At 37.8% G+C, this 15,492-nt stretch overlaps 1 protein-coding gene across 2 annotated transcripts in view; it reads right to left on the reverse strand.

The window, feature by feature from the left end:
* Positions 1-4,509: 4,509 nt before the first annotated feature.
* The window catches only part of LOC127809472 (DNA (cytosine-5)-methyltransferase DRM2-like), a 74,946-nt gene continuing 63,963 nt past the window's right edge, over positions 4,510-15,492 (reverse strand). The window contains exons 2-9 of one of the 2 annotated variants that reach the window (XM_052348285.1): positions 10,009-10,049; positions 8,547-8,669; positions 7,911-8,010; positions 7,786-7,832; positions 6,824-6,923; positions 5,929-6,050; positions 5,099-5,815; positions 4,510-5,019 (exon numbers count right to left, since the gene is read on the reverse strand). In XM_052348285.1, coding sequence (XP_052204245.1) covers positions 4,588-5,019; positions 5,099-5,815; positions 5,929-6,050; positions 6,824-6,923; positions 7,786-7,832; positions 7,911-8,010; positions 8,547-8,669; positions 10,009-10,011 — 1,644 coding nt within the window. In that variant the 5' untranslated portion in view covers positions 10,012-10,049 and the 3' untranslated portion in view covers positions 4,510-4,587. Of the gene's footprint in view, positions 5,020-5,098; positions 5,816-5,928; positions 6,051-6,823; positions 6,924-7,785; positions 7,833-7,910; positions 8,011-8,546; positions 9,691-10,008; positions 10,050-15,492 lie in introns of those variants that run through there. The other variant, XM_052348286.1, reaches the window with a different exon arrangement.

The following is a 15,492-nucleotide window of genomic DNA, read 5'->3' on the forward strand; positions in this document are numbered from 1 at the left end:
AATATACTTGAAAGTACAATCCACAGCATGAATACATCACAGCTTATTTACATTTCTTTAGTTTAAGTAAATGTCCACATTTTCTTTTATTTATATTTTACCTCCATTTACTTTAATACATAAATGTAAATAACAAAGTACCCCTATTTGGATTCAATAAAAATACTTAGAAAATCAAAATCCAAAACAATAAGAAAGTAGATTTTGAGTTTTAGTACAAACTTACAATTTTACGATTTAACCACCTCCAAAATATATACTTTCTATTTAATGAAAAATTCATTAAAAATCATTTTAGCACTAATGAATGTTAGGTATCAAATTGCCGGGAGATAGTTTTTCAAAATGAAAATATTTTCATATATGTCTCCTTATAAGGTGCTAACCTTCTAGACTTAGTCAAAAACACGGTTTTGAAATCTTGATACTTGAAATGCTTTTGGTTTTCATTTTCACAAAAAAATACATGATATTGAAATTGATGTATGTTGAAAACCATGGCCTTGACTCATGACTTAGGGATTAAACCAATATATGTTTTTCATCATTAAAACTAATGTACAAAAAGTACAACAACAGCTGCAAGGTAACATTTATTTGTTTCCATATTAGCTTCGTGTATGCGTATAACTCGGTGGTGGGCAGGAGGCCTTTATGGCTCAATCTTAGAGATTTTGGCGCTCAATGCCCTAGCTTGTGGATCTTGTTAGGCAATTTTAACAGTGTTTTGAGGGTGGAGGAGAAATGCAATGAGCGTTCAGTCTCTGAGTATGAAACCAAAGATCTTTATGAATGCCGTGTTGACTTGGGGCTTTCAAATCTACCTTCCATGGGATGTTTCTATACATGGTCTAATAATTAGGTGATGTCTAAACTTGATAGAGCCATGGCTAATAATTGTTGGTTCTCGAATGGGCTTTACGAGCATGCGGACTTCTTACACTGGGTGCCTTTCAGACCATTCTCCCAGCATTGTCTCCATCCTGAGGCCGCTAGGTCCGAGGCTTAATGCGTTTAAATTTTTTAATATGTGGGCTTATCATGAGGATTTTTTCAGGTTGGTGGAAGAGGAATGGCAACTCGATAGTGAAGGGACCAAGCAATTTGAGTTTTGTAGAAATCTTTATAGGCTCAAGCAGCCCCTGAGGTCGTTTAATCAGTTGCATTTTAACCATATCTCTAGTAGAGCAGAGAATGCTGGGCGTGAGCTTCTTGAGGCCCAATCATCCTTGTAAACTCAACCTAATTGTATGGAGCTTCATGCTAAAGTGGCTGAATTAAGGAAGCGGGCCTTGTTCCTTAAAGATGCTGGGAGATTATTTTTTCTTCAGAAGACTAAATGTGCATATCTGAAGAATAGTGATAAGTGTACCAAGTTCTTTCATTCGATGGCCAAGAGAAATGTCAAACGTAATTACATTGTTGTTGTGGTTAGGGAGAATAGGTCATTTACTTCTTCTCAGGATCAGGTGGTTGAGGAATTCATAGGCTTTTATCGAAAGCTTCTTGGCACTGGGTTTGTCAGTGATGCTATTGATCCATCTATTCTTGGTTCGGGGCCTTCAATTTCTAGGGATCAAGCTGAGGGGCTGGTTCGTGCAATCAATGTTCAGGAGATAAAATAGGTTATGTTTGATATCAGGGATGACAAGGCCCCGGGCCCAAACGGCTATACTGCTCTCTTCTTCAAAAAGGCCTGGAGAATTGTGGGCGATCAGCTTTATCAAGCTGTTTTGGAGTTTTTCTCCTCAGGGAATCTCCTAAAGCAGATTAACCATTCGGCTATTATCCTGGTGCCCAAGTCTAGATTATCCAATTCCATGGGAGACTTTCGGCCCATAGCTTGTTGCAATGTAATTTACAAGGTTATAGCTAAAATTCTGGCCTCTCGTCTGGCGCCTCTACTGGACTCAGTTATAGACAAAGCCCAATCATCTTTCATTCATGGCAAGAGCATGGAGGAAAACGTTCAGCTTGCGCAGGAGCTGATGTGAATGTATGCTTAGAAAAAGAATTTCTTTGAGATGCCTCATTAAGGTGGATCTCCGCAAAACATATGACTCTGTAAGTTGGCATTTCCTACAGCAGGTCTTGGATGGTCTTGGTTTCCCATCCCTATTTGTTATGTGGATTATTGAATGTGTGCCTACGACATCCTATTCTCTGATTATGAATGGTAGCATGCGTGGGTTCTTTAAAGGCCAGAGAGGCTTGTGGCAAGGAGACCCCCTGTCTCCCTTTCTGTTCGTGTTATGCATGGAATATTTATATCGAGCCCTCAATTTAGCTACGAATGGGTCTGATTTCAATTTCCACCCCAAGTGTAATAAGCTTAAGATATCTTATTTGGCTTTTGTTGATGATCTTATGTTGTTTGCTAGAGGGGATGAGACATCTATTCGTATCATTATGGAATGCCTTAAGGATTTTGAAGCTAAATCGGGTCTGTAGACCAATACTCTTTAAGTCTAGCATCTTCACTACTGATATTGAGGGTCAGGATCTCCAACGTATTCTTGATGTGGCTGGTTTTCCCAAAGGGGTTATGCCTTTTCGGTATCTTGGCATCCATTTGGCAACTATTAAGCTTAGGGTCAATCACTGTGATTTGCTTATTTCAAAGATTTCGGATAATATTAAAGCTTGGCATGCAGCTTCCCTATCATATGTGGGGTGGCTGGAGCTTATCCGTGTTGTGAACCAAGGTGTGGTATGTTTCCATTCTCCCTGTCCCTGCAACTGTTATCAAGCATATTTATAGCCTTTGCAGACGCTTCCTTTGGAACTCCAAGGCCTCCCTTGTGGCTTAGAAAGCTATTTGTAAGCCTAAATGTGAGGGCGACTTGGGCCTTAAGAATCTTAAAAGCTAGAATTCTAGGTTGCTTGTCAAGAACCTATGGGACATTCATCGAAAAAAATGACACTTTGTGGGTTTAGTGGATCCATCAAGAATTCTTGCATACGGCTTCCATTTGGCAAAGGCAGGTCCGGAATGATGACTCCCTTTGATGAAAAGGATGATGCTTATTAGGGATGCCATGTGTGAGGAGCGAGGGTCAACAGAGGCTACCAGGATCCTGCTTGAGAGCTGGACCAATGGTCTTACTTTTGATGTTCATACTGCCTATGAGTTCTTTCGGCCGAAGGGGCATGTCAAGGTTTAGGCGAAGATAGTTTGACATCCCTGCTTTGTTCCTAAGCATGCCTTCATGTTATGGTTACGTGTTAGGTCCAACATCCTAACTCGTGACAAGCTCTTATTTTTGGACATTTACCGCACTTGCCCCTTGTTTAATGGGGCTAAGAAATCTGTCGGCCATCTATTTTTTCGTTGCCTGGCCAGTTCAGCAATTTGGGAGCATATAAGAACGTGGTTTGGCATTTCCAGAGCCATGACTTCGATCCCTAGTGCCCTCAAATGGCTGAAGAAAGATGCCAGATGATCCTTTTGGATATGCAATGCTAAGAAAATCGCCCTTGCTTGTTCGGTCTATCAAATATGGGCAGCAAGGAATTGTCTTATTTTTTATAATGTTTAGCCTTATGTGGAGGGGCTCATTCATAGGATTAAAACCTTTGTATACAAAATAATGTTTACTATGTATCCTCACGTTTTGTTCCTTTTTGATAGCCTAGCTATAGGCCTATAGTTTTTGGATATTATCCATGGTTCCTGGGTATGCCCAGTGATTGTTTGTACATTTGATCATTTATACATATTTATCGATTCGATCAAAAAAATAATCACTTTGGCCTCGTATTGAGCTTAATGTGATCGATCATCATACAATGTCGTGTATATATGAGAAATTCTATTTTGTGATTAAAGCTCAGCTCCGTCCAATTTCATTTAGAATTTGACAATTTTCTAAATCAAATGTGACTGAATAGGGGTCATTGTTAACCAACAAATATTAATTCATACTTTATGAGTTATTTTAAGTGTTACTTTAATTTTTTTTTAACATAAGGTTTATCCCATGTCAAGAGACTTGTATTCAAAATGAGTCCCAACCATAATACTAAATCTTGTGAGATCAATTTGACGTTGTTGTTCATGTTGCATGAAAAGAGCCATCCAAGCCAATATGGATAACTCTTAATGGGCCACCATTGCTAACATTATACAAGATAGGATGGTTAAATTAGAAACTTCTAATCATCATGTCATTATTCATCTCAATATAATCATTATTGCTCATCTCAATGTAATCATCATTGTTAAGTCTTAATCTTATTAGGTTAGGTCAAATTACGTAATCTACTAAACCAAGTTGATTATATGTACATGCAATTGCGTAGCTTTTTTACTATCATATTGCTCGATAAAATGTTGAAACCCAAATCCAAAAGTTCAAGCAGATCATTGTTGCAAAGGAAGCTTAGCTTAGCCATAGGCTTCATCAGTTGCAAAATAAAAATCTAGACAAAAAAGATTGTACAAAGGTGCATAAAAACAAAAAGCATAAGACAAAGAGGGCATAATAAGTGTCACAAAACTAGGAAATTTATCATTAAGGAAAACCCAATATCAATATTCTAATATTATCTTCTAGAAAAGTCACAAGAGAAGTTATCTACATACAATCATTTGAGATTCATCATGGACTTAACTAGGTTTAAGATGCGAGGATATTGAAAGAATAGAGAAGATTCCTTTCCCTCGAGCCCATCCCTACTCACTCTGTTTCCCCCGGCAAGATTATTACACGGGCTTCCACCAATCACTAAATCAAACCCACCAAATGAAGCAATCAATTCAGCTATCCTACCCGGAGTCACATCATTCACATCTACAATGTGAATTAGGTTACCTTGTTGGTTTGTTTCTTCCCACCAACATCGAACAACAGCATGGCAAGTCTTTGATTTTTCAATAGAAACCACATTTTTCAAAGGGATGCCAAGTCGGTGTAATGCAACTTCAGCACCGCCAATTCCAGAGAAAAGTGATAGGACGTTGATGCCAGAAGGGAACAATTCCTTCAAAACAGATAGATGGAATGCCACTGTATCAACCTGCAATGAATTTATTTGGTGTGTCAGGAAGAAAGAATCAGTTAGGGACATAAACAACACACTATTTAGACTGACTAACATGAAAAGAATTTCCAAGCATTGTATATCTTTCAGTAGTACGAAAGCCCCTTGTGTGGTTCCTTGGAAACCCCATCAATTTCTCTAGCTCATCTGGATCAAGTGGTGCCGCCTTGTTTTTCCCAACCCAAATTAGGTTCCATTTTTTGCATTTCTCTAGGACAAATTTCTTAACATTTGCAGGAGGCTCACCATCTGACTTCTCAAGTGCTTTCTTTATCCTTTCTGTCAGTTTGGCACTCGCCACACAAGTAACAAGACAATTCAACTTCGTTCTTGTGTCCCAAGATGGCCACCATTTTTTTGTTAGAGGAAGGGCTTCATGTATAGTGAGTGGTGGGGGAGGTAGAAGCTGGAACCTACCTTGGATTGGCAGGTTATGGACATAACCTCTCTTTCTAGCAGCTGCACACAAGTACTTAGAATCTACAAATTCTGGCTTAATGTCAAATAAAAACTTAGATATAGTACTCCAAACCCCTTTTGGAGTGAATGCCACATTTTCATAATAAAAATAGGGAGGGCCCATGGCATTGTTTGGGAGTACTCTATTAACTATCAGCAATGGTTCACCAGGAACCCCAAATCCTATCATTGGGTTTGGCAAACGACACACCTCCTTGTCCCGACCCACAGGCTTTTGCTCTAGTATCTGTTGCAGTTTACGTTTCCTTGTTTCAAGTTCTGTCTTGCTTTTCAAAAGGTGAGAATTTGTTAGCTGTCCAAAGAAGAAAATCAACATCACTTAATTGCTTTTGGTTGTCAGCATATTCAAATTAAAAACAAAATCAACTTCTAACAGCCTTGGGTTCACTGTAATTAATAACTGACCTGTTGACTAGAGGAGCATTCACCCTTTTGACAAGGCGGTTCTCTTAAACTTAAACAAGTTCCCTTTTCCACTTGTGAGGCACAAATAAAATCTGCAAGATCAGCAACTGGTGCATCCATACCTGCAATTTTAAACAAAATAGTATATATAAGAGAAAGTTTTTGATGTTTCAACATCATTTTCTCATACTAAAGAGAGTTACATAATCCTCAAAAAAGGCTCACTTGGTTCCACAATTTTAAAGTTCTTGTAGAAAAATACAAATTTCCATATTCAAAAGAGGCTCACTTGTCAATTTTTGGTCAACCTTGTTCGGTATAGAACATATAGGAGTTAAAATACAAGTTTCCAGTAATAGACAAATTTAAGTTGTTTCCAGGTCTAGGATACGAATAATAACAAACACCGCTGCAATATTGTTGAAACAATAAGTACTAAAAATAGCAAAATATCCTCTTGAATGTTGCAAGGGAAAAAAATATAAGAGAAAATCATGATTATCAAATATAGTCAACTTCTCAAAGAACAATGTTATAATAAACAAAAAAATGGTTACCAACAGAGTTAATGTCATTAAAATAGAGCTCATTATCAGCAAAAGCTTTTTCATTAATTGAAGTATAGCACCAATCTTAGTATACTATCTAGTTGTCTTAAGAGAGATTTTTTATTATAGTGAAAATATAAGTTAAAGATGCAGAATTGACTATTGTATTGAAATGGTATATAGAAATCTCTAGGTTGAGCAACAAGCTGCAAATTTCCTCTTGAGAACCAATAGTCGGAACAAATAAAGTTAAAGTTGGCATGCCACCAGAGTGATGATCCTTATTTTCCTATAAGCATAAAAGACTGTCAAGCAATTGTACAACTTTCTTTCAGATAGATACAAACCGTTTGCATTAATAGCTCTCATGGCCTCCTCAGCTTGATATCCCATGTCAATTAGAATAGACAGAATCCGGTCCTTCTCCAGTGAAAAATTTTTACTTTCCTGGAAGAAAAAGATGCATTAATAAAATGACACTACAGTTAATTCAATCACAAAAGACATAACCATAACTCTGAATAATTCTATGAAAATTGAGTATAAGCATTGCTGTAGGATTGAGACAATGCAAGAAATTTAGAAATTTTAAAAAATTGAATTGCAACTTGTTTGATAAGAATTTTAACATTCTTTGGATATTGAGGCCACATATAGATCTAGAAAAGGATTTATATATAGCCTTTCTTTGTATGCAACCTTACATTGGTTTTTTGAAAAGGTTATTTCCACCACTAAAACCTATGACATTCTAGTTATAAAGGAGCAACTTCAAATCCTATCAAATCAGATCGAGCACTATCACCAACATCAATATTTGACATCAACCAGTTGGAAGTTTCCAAGTTTGCATGGCCGTCCTTCAATCTGGTGTAAACCTAGTATATATATTTGTATTTTTGAACATCCACTGGAAAGTACTACAAAATCATGAAATATTTTCTAATTTACAGGATACTAGATTACATAAGGTTTCATCCTCTATTATGCAAGATGGGACGTAAAAATCAACTGACATCAACATCTGATTTGTTGTAAGAATCAACCATAAGAAAGAATGCAGTTGAAAAGAACTAAAAATAATATGAGATTTACAAAGCAGAATATTGGTTTTAATCCATTTCTAATTTATTCACTGTTTCACACAAAATTTTGGATCATCCAATGTAAACGGAAAACCAATGACAAGAATTCTTAGTAAAAGTTTTTATCATGTACCCCTATAATTAGAGCAGAAATCATAAAATCTAGATGGCTATAGAGTCAACATAAATGAAACATAGTAATTGAAAAGGAAAGAGTTGCCAACTGAGTATGTAAGAAGAGCTTCCAGTATTGCTTCTACATCATTTTCACCTACAAAGTATTTGAACTAAATATAAGTTCTTGCAGGTCAGAAGGAAAGAATATAATATCATATAACTGCTGATTTACCATGTTCATGCATCACTCTGACCACCAAATCTTTAGCAAACCCCATTCCCATGAAGTGATGGATCACCTGGGAGCTGGAAGAAACAGCAGCAGAACTTGACTGAATACAGAAAACAGAAACTTGTAGTAAGTTTAAATAATAAAAATTAGACCCCATGTTAACAGAAAACCTTCCGTAAAATTTGTTGCATGAGGACAAAGAAAATTTAGAAGATAGAGCAAATGAAAAAAGAAATAATTTTAAATAGCTGGATATAATATCTTTTATGCTGCTTCTTCTCGAAAAAGGGAAAAAATAGAAAGATGTGCATTATGTGCAATTTAGCAAGACAAACAATTATTTATGGACCTATTAATATTGAAGAAGTGTGCACTTGTAGGTTAATATTTTTTACTCCTTTTTCTTGGCAGATTTCTCTTTCTTTCTTTCTTCTCAAAACAAAGAGTTTTGTACTGGATCAGTGCTCCATTGAAGAACAAATCATTGTGTGTGAGCTTATAAGTTATTGAAAAAGGCATTCAAAGCTACAAAATCACCAAGTTCAGATCATAGACAGCCATTTTCATATTCCATTAAATTGGATATATAAATGCACATACATATATATTATCTTAAACTGTGATATCCAGCTATACCTCTCCAGGGACTGCAAAAACTTCTTGACCAGGAATTTCTTCTATGCTCTCAGTTTCAAGCTCATTCTCATCTTCAGTGTCCCAATCAACACTGAAGCTCTCTCCACTGTCACTAGTATTAGCCTATACAAAATTTACACAAATGAAATAAGCACCTGGGATGGGAAGTGGAAATTTAGAAAAACTAAAAAAGAAAAAAATTGCTTTCTGGTATTTACATATACTCTTGGAAGGTGAAATTAATTTCACATCATAGTTACCAGACAAAATTAGCACTGCATTTCTGTAACTTCCCATAATCCAAATAATTGTTTAGTGTTTCCCCCCATTGAAATTATGAACAAGTAAAATCAATCAAGTTCTACAAGTCATAATTTGGCAAGCGAATGTCCAAAAGCGGGTTATAACACACCAAAAACTTAACTTACTGTGAGCACACACTCATCAACTGCTACATGACTGTCACAGTAACACTTATCATGCAGAATAAGAGTTACAATTTCATTGTAATTCAATTATTAGGAACCTAGTGGGATTAGGAAGGTTATGTTTGATTTCAGTTTCATACTTTAATTTGTATTGCGAGTTTGGTAGGTTTATGAGTAAATAAATAACTTAGCGCATACATGATTTCTGTTAAAAAAAAAAAAAGCTAGATTGAATAAGGTTGCACATGCTTCATTTAAAATGTGGTAGTATGCAAGAACTAGAGAGGATGATTTGCCCAAAACTTCCTAGACTGTGAGTATTTGATATCTATGCAATATATAAGTTCTCAACAATAAGTTGTCTATCAAATATGAACGAGAGGAAGAAAAGGAAATTTTAGGAGTGCTACCTTAGAATAAGCTATTCAATATTTCTTATCCCTAGTATTTAAAATTCATGACATACAAAGGCTGAATCATGAATAAAGCTACAACAGCTACCATTGTAAACAATGAGAAGACTATATTAAGAATAAATTCAAACAATATGAAACTCCAAGAGCTCTAAAAATGCCCCATGTGCATTTCCCATTTTGCTCTTTGTTTTTTTCCTATTTGTATGCTAGATACAAAAGACACGAACACATACAAAATCAACTACAAGAACACATAGCTCTTCTTCTCCTAGTCACTAAGTTTTGACACCATTCAATCAGATAAACTAATCTTATCACTAAATCAATTATACCATAGGCAAAGACAGCTCTCTAGTTATTCAAAAACTTTGACATCGACTCTTTATAATTGAGTGTCAACATTAACATAGGATGTATAATTGGTTACAACCTCAAAGAAATTAGCATTTCCGAAATGTTATGATAATGAACTGCATATTTCACCATAATCAAGAAACCAGTCTCCAGTACTGAATGTGCTATCATGATACGAAGATATTAAAATGAAAATAAAATTCAAGTGTCCCCATTATGATTAGATCTTTGAAACATAAAGATAAGAGTAGAAAGTGATATCACCATTGCTCAACAGATCTTAGATTTCTCCAATTAATGAGTGCCTGCTCAGAAAGCAAGGAAAGGTAAATGAGTACAAAAAAAAAAAAAAAAGAAGAGTAGCTTTAGAATGGAAGTACCATTACAACAAGAAGAAAACTAGTAATGTGTGATTTTACAAGGACAAATTTGAGAAGGACTCAAGCCCCTATAACAAAACAGAGAAACTTCTTCTCCCTAGATGTTCACAAAACCACAGCATCTGGAAAAAACTTCCAAGGCCACTTACAATTCTTGAATGCTGACATGTGAATAATAATGATGACAACTCTTACTGCTAAGGATTATTAACTTTGGAAAATCCTTTTTGTCTAGTTCCGTTGATTAAATCACTGTCTCAAATGGTGTGGCTTTCAGGAAAATTTTCTGAATTATCAGCATAATGCCCTGTTTCCAAGTACGCTATATGCAGTCCAAGACTAACATATTCACAATCTGGTTGCAGGTATCATTGGGTACCAAATGAAAAGGACGGAAACTTTGTAGTATTCCAGAGGACTTTTTGGATATCGATGCAACATAATATTAGATCATCTACCCATTAGGTCTTTACTTCCCCAGACTGGATGGAAAATGTAATCCCTATTAATCAACTATGACTATGGATAAGCCCTGAAAAATTCTCGTAAGGCTTAGACATAATATATGAGTTCAATTGACAGAATAGAACGGCAAGAAAAGGCATCATATGTAGCACATGGCCTCTTGCACACCAATTCCATAAATCAGAGAGGAATATCACTATAATACCATCATTAAATCGTGCCCCAGAGCCTGAAGATAGTTGCTAATTTGAAACAAAATTTCAAGCAAAGGCCAGATTGGTGGGATCTTACAATCCTAAATCTTCTCCTAAGATTCAATATACAAGAATCCTCCATTGAACCTACATAAGATCCCAATTTTGGCAATCATGATAATTCTATTTTGACTTTAATTTGGAATATCTCTCCACAATCTCCCAAAGGGTGTCCCTGGTGCACAAGGCTTCCCACTTTGTGAGGGTCAGAGAAAAGTCTATTTGTAAGCAACCTTCCCCCTAAAAGATAACTCCACAAATTTTGAAAACCCTATGCTTGTCCTAATTTACCCTAAATTTAACAAACCCATCCTAATGTTTCACAATTTAAAACCTATGTAGAATTTTGAAGCCTAAATCAGAAACATGAAACACTACTAAAATAGGTATAAACTAATTTTTACATAAATGGAAAAAAACGATGCACTAGTTACTAGAAGATTGTATCAATCAGAAGTAAAACATACCTCTATCTCGTATTCAAAGGGAAGTTCGAAGGAAGCACTGAGCTATGGGTAAAGCGAAAGAGAAACAAAGAAGATAGAGAGAGATTGAATCAGATGGTGCAATGCCAAAACCTAGAAGAGGGGAACATGTTGTGTTCCCACAATTTTAAAGTTGGGCCGTGATGCTTGTGACACTTTTACCCTTAATTCATGGGCTGCTTCTACTTTTAGTATCATATTTGTCGGAAGGCAAATGTGGAAACTTATTCACACATCTTCCAACCGTAATTGATGCCAATAGGAATAGCAAAATGCAGTGTTGAAACAGAAGGCCACAAAAATAACTTTGTAACAACTTGAAAATCTGCACGGAAAACCCAATCCAAGCTCTAGGGGTTCTTTATCTTAAGGTAAAAAAAAAGGATGCTTTAAACCAGAGTAGATCTGACCTAAAATACCTGAATATAGCAATGTCTCAAACCTAGAACAATGCAATAACCACTTCTTGCTATTGGCAGCGATGGAGGAGCTGGTTGAATCCTCAAAACCCAAGCCTCCAGGCTTCAAAACCCTGGCTGGTTTGGAGCTGAAACTCTATGTAGAGAACTTTTATCTTAAAAATGCTAAAAAGTCTTATAAAGTGGATGAGAACCTCTATTTATTCCAGCCCTCAAGCTTCCAAGAGAAGCTAACTCTTGTTTCTTCAAGCTTTGAAGAAAAGCCAACTCTTATTTTGCAAATAACCCCTCCTAAAGTCACTCATCTTTTAGGAACCCCAACAAAACAATTGCTCTTTAAAAAAGACACCTTCAAATTACAAAAATGACCTGAAAACTAATTTACACCACAATATGCAGCCTAGATCTTGTATTTACAAAAATGACCTGCACATGTATAACAGCCTAGATCCTTCTTTGCTAGGAGCTACTTGAGATAGACTCTTACTCTCAACATCTTGTATTTCAACTTGTACATTGCCATGGAAAGGATACAAGTCTGCCATATTAAAAATTGATAACATATCAAGGTCTTGTGGAAGTTCAACTTCATAAGCCAAATTTTTTTACTCTTTAACTTGTGATGGGTACATACTGGAAACCTTTCTTTCTGAAGGAAAACCATGATTGAAGCACCCACTTGACACTCCTTGTACCTCCTATGTTGATCAGCTACTGCCTTGTAATGTTGGTTCACATTTTCAAGCCTTTTTCTAACTTCTTGAACCTCTTTCAATTTCTCAATATAAGCAACTGTGCTGATTGGATATATCTATGAGATCAACAATCTAATTTGCATTTGTTCCAGAACCACTTGAAAAGGACTCTCCCCAATAGACCTGTTAAAAAACACTTAGAAATCAGACCCAGAAAATGTCTTGATTCATTTCAATGAATGTGTACAACATCCTCTTTTAAGGAGAGGATTATTAGCAAAACAAGAAGGAAATAAATGACAGCATCCTACAATTATTATCTTTCTATATTTACATATTATTTACATAATACATTGATCCTAGAAGATTCTAGGATCAAGATTAGCATAATTCCAGCACTCCCCCTCAAGCTGGTTTGTAGATGTCTTCCATAGCCAGCTTGCCAATAAGTTTATCAAACTGCTGTAGACCCTTAGTTAGAACATCAGCAATTTGTTCAGTTGTTGGAAGGTGTTAAGTTATATGGTATAGTCTAGGGTTAATCCTATGATAGAGCCCATGGCCCATGGCCCATTGTATTTGTATATATATATATATATATGTGTGTATAGTCTATGGATTTAATTAAGTGGTTTTAATACATATTAAAAGCTAGGTTTATTTCCTAAGCTTCACATGGTATCAGAGCCAAAATACAAACCCTAGTTTTTTTTTACAAACCCTAGTAGCCACCATACAAACCCTAGCCGCTGCCGTCGCCGTCGCCGCCGCCCACATCACCGACCAACACCGTCGGTCGTGTCGCCATCGACCACCGCAGCCTGCCGTCGCCATCCACTGCATTTCTACCGCGCGCGCTACTGGTCAGCTGCGGGTCTTCACTGTCCGGCCACCGATCACACACACCACAACCGCCGTTGTGTTCGCCGGCCTTCGATCTGTTAACCCTCGGAGGATCGTCGTTGTTGCCGCTGCCACGCTCCGCCTATCTCACACTGTTCACAGAGACTTTTTTGCTCCGATCTCTCTCACCAGTGCTCCGATCGCAACGCCATCTTCACCATTGGACTCGCCTCCTTCAGTCCATCCCAACCCAGGTGGTTTCATCGACATCCGCTGCCATCCGCGGCCGCCGGTCACTGGCATTCGCCATCTGCCACTGCTCCAGCGCACCTATTCTTTGTGCTGAATCATCTAGCATTTATTTTTGGTTATTTAGCCCTTTGGTTTCAGATCTGTTGATCTTGTAGGGCTCCCTTTTATCCAACATGGCTGGTACTAGTAAATCTGGATCCTTTTCTGGTATTTTGTCTCCCTCTCCAGCTATTGCTACTGAGAAGTTGATGGGTAGTTCCAATTATATCTCTTGGTCCAAGGCGGTTGAACTATGGTGTATGGGTCAAGGCTTACAGGATTATCTAACTACCAAGGCCGAGAATGTGACCACGAACAAACCCGAGTGGCAGAGAGCTGATGCTCTGTTGTGCAGTCTCCTGTGATTCAAAAATTGAGAATAACTCAGAACGATTTTTCATTAAATATAACCATGTGCAACGAGAATAATCGTCGATAAACGTTACAAAATATTGAAAACCCAAAACAGACACGACACGACTAGGACCCCAGACATCGGAATGAACTAAAGCAAACGGGGACACAGCCCGATTATTGACAAGCTTTTGAAAAGAAGTGCGAGACTGTTTTCCAAGTTGACAAGACTCACAATGAAAAGATGACAAACTAGATAAACTGGGGATCATCTTCTGAAACTTAGCTAAACTAGGATGTCCCAAACGATTGTGGAGAAGAGCAGGAGACTCAGTCACCGAGCAAGCAATAGGCGATGCAGGAAGGTTGAGATGATAGAGACCCTGCAACTCACATCCGACGTCAATCATCTGTCCCATACCGCGATCCTGGATAGTAACAGAATGATCATCAAAGGTGATGGAACAATTTAAGGCACGCGTAAGTTTACTAACAAAGACAAGATTAAAAGGACAATGAGGAAGATAAAGGACAGAATCTAAAGGCAGAGCAAGTAAGGGTTTGGCAGTGCCAATAGCTTTAGCAACCGCTTTGGACCCATTGGCTAATGTTACAGAAGGTAAAGAAATAGAATTAGTAAAATGAGAAAACAAATGGGGATTACCAGAGATATAGTTAGAAGCACTTGAGTCCAGGACCCATGGTCCCAAAGAGGAAGACTGAGCGAGATAGGCAGTGGAATCACCAGAGTGGGCAATAGAAGCAACTGTGGATGAGGTTTGCTGGGATGTCTTATACTTGAGATACTCATCATAGTCAGCCCCAGTGAGAATGACAGATTGCGGTGGATGACCATCAAAGGACTCGGATCGAGAACCATCAGCATGAGCAACATTAACACGAGGAGGGAGGCCATGCAACTTATAACATTGTTGCTTAGCATGCCCCCACTTGTGACAATAGTTACACTTGGGGCGTTTGCCCCGATTACCACGATCTTCGCCCTGTTCGCCAGTACTCTAAACCTGAGAAGCCATGACTGAATGATCACCTGCAGAAGAGGGAGGCATCGTAGGAACAGATGAAACCCGAAGAAGACGAGAATACACTTCATCCATAGTAGGTACAGTAGGACTAGCAAGAATCTTATCACGAACAGGAGCAAGCTCAGGACCAATGGCAGCAAGAGTACACACCATGAAGAACTTATCTCGCTGAGCTAGATCCTCTGCAACAGTCTTACCAGCAGGTAACAAGGAGTTAAATTCAGCTTTCTGAGGCCATCCCTCTTCCCACGAGTCCTCCTGCTCCTATTCTCCCTGTTCCTTCTTCTACCCCATTGCAGGTTTATCATCGGTGTCATCAGCCTCAGTCTCCTCCCAGTGGAGATGTTGCTCCTGCATCTCCTCCTACTTCAGCAACTCCTGCTGCCTCACATCCTGCTCCAGTCTCTCCACCTGCCGCAGTCTTGCCTTCTGAGGATCTGCTTCCTATTGCCCTTCAGAAAGGTACCTGTTCTTCTCGCAATCCTCACCCCATTTATAATTTTCTTAGCTATCACC

The sequence above is a fragment of the Diospyros lotus genome, chromosome 9 (genome assembly GCF_014633365.1).
Source record: "Diospyros lotus cultivar Yz01 chromosome 9, ASM1463336v1, whole genome shotgun sequence".
Classification (NCBI taxonomy): Eukaryota; Viridiplantae; Streptophyta; class Magnoliopsida; order Ericales; family Ebenaceae; genus Diospyros; species Diospyros lotus.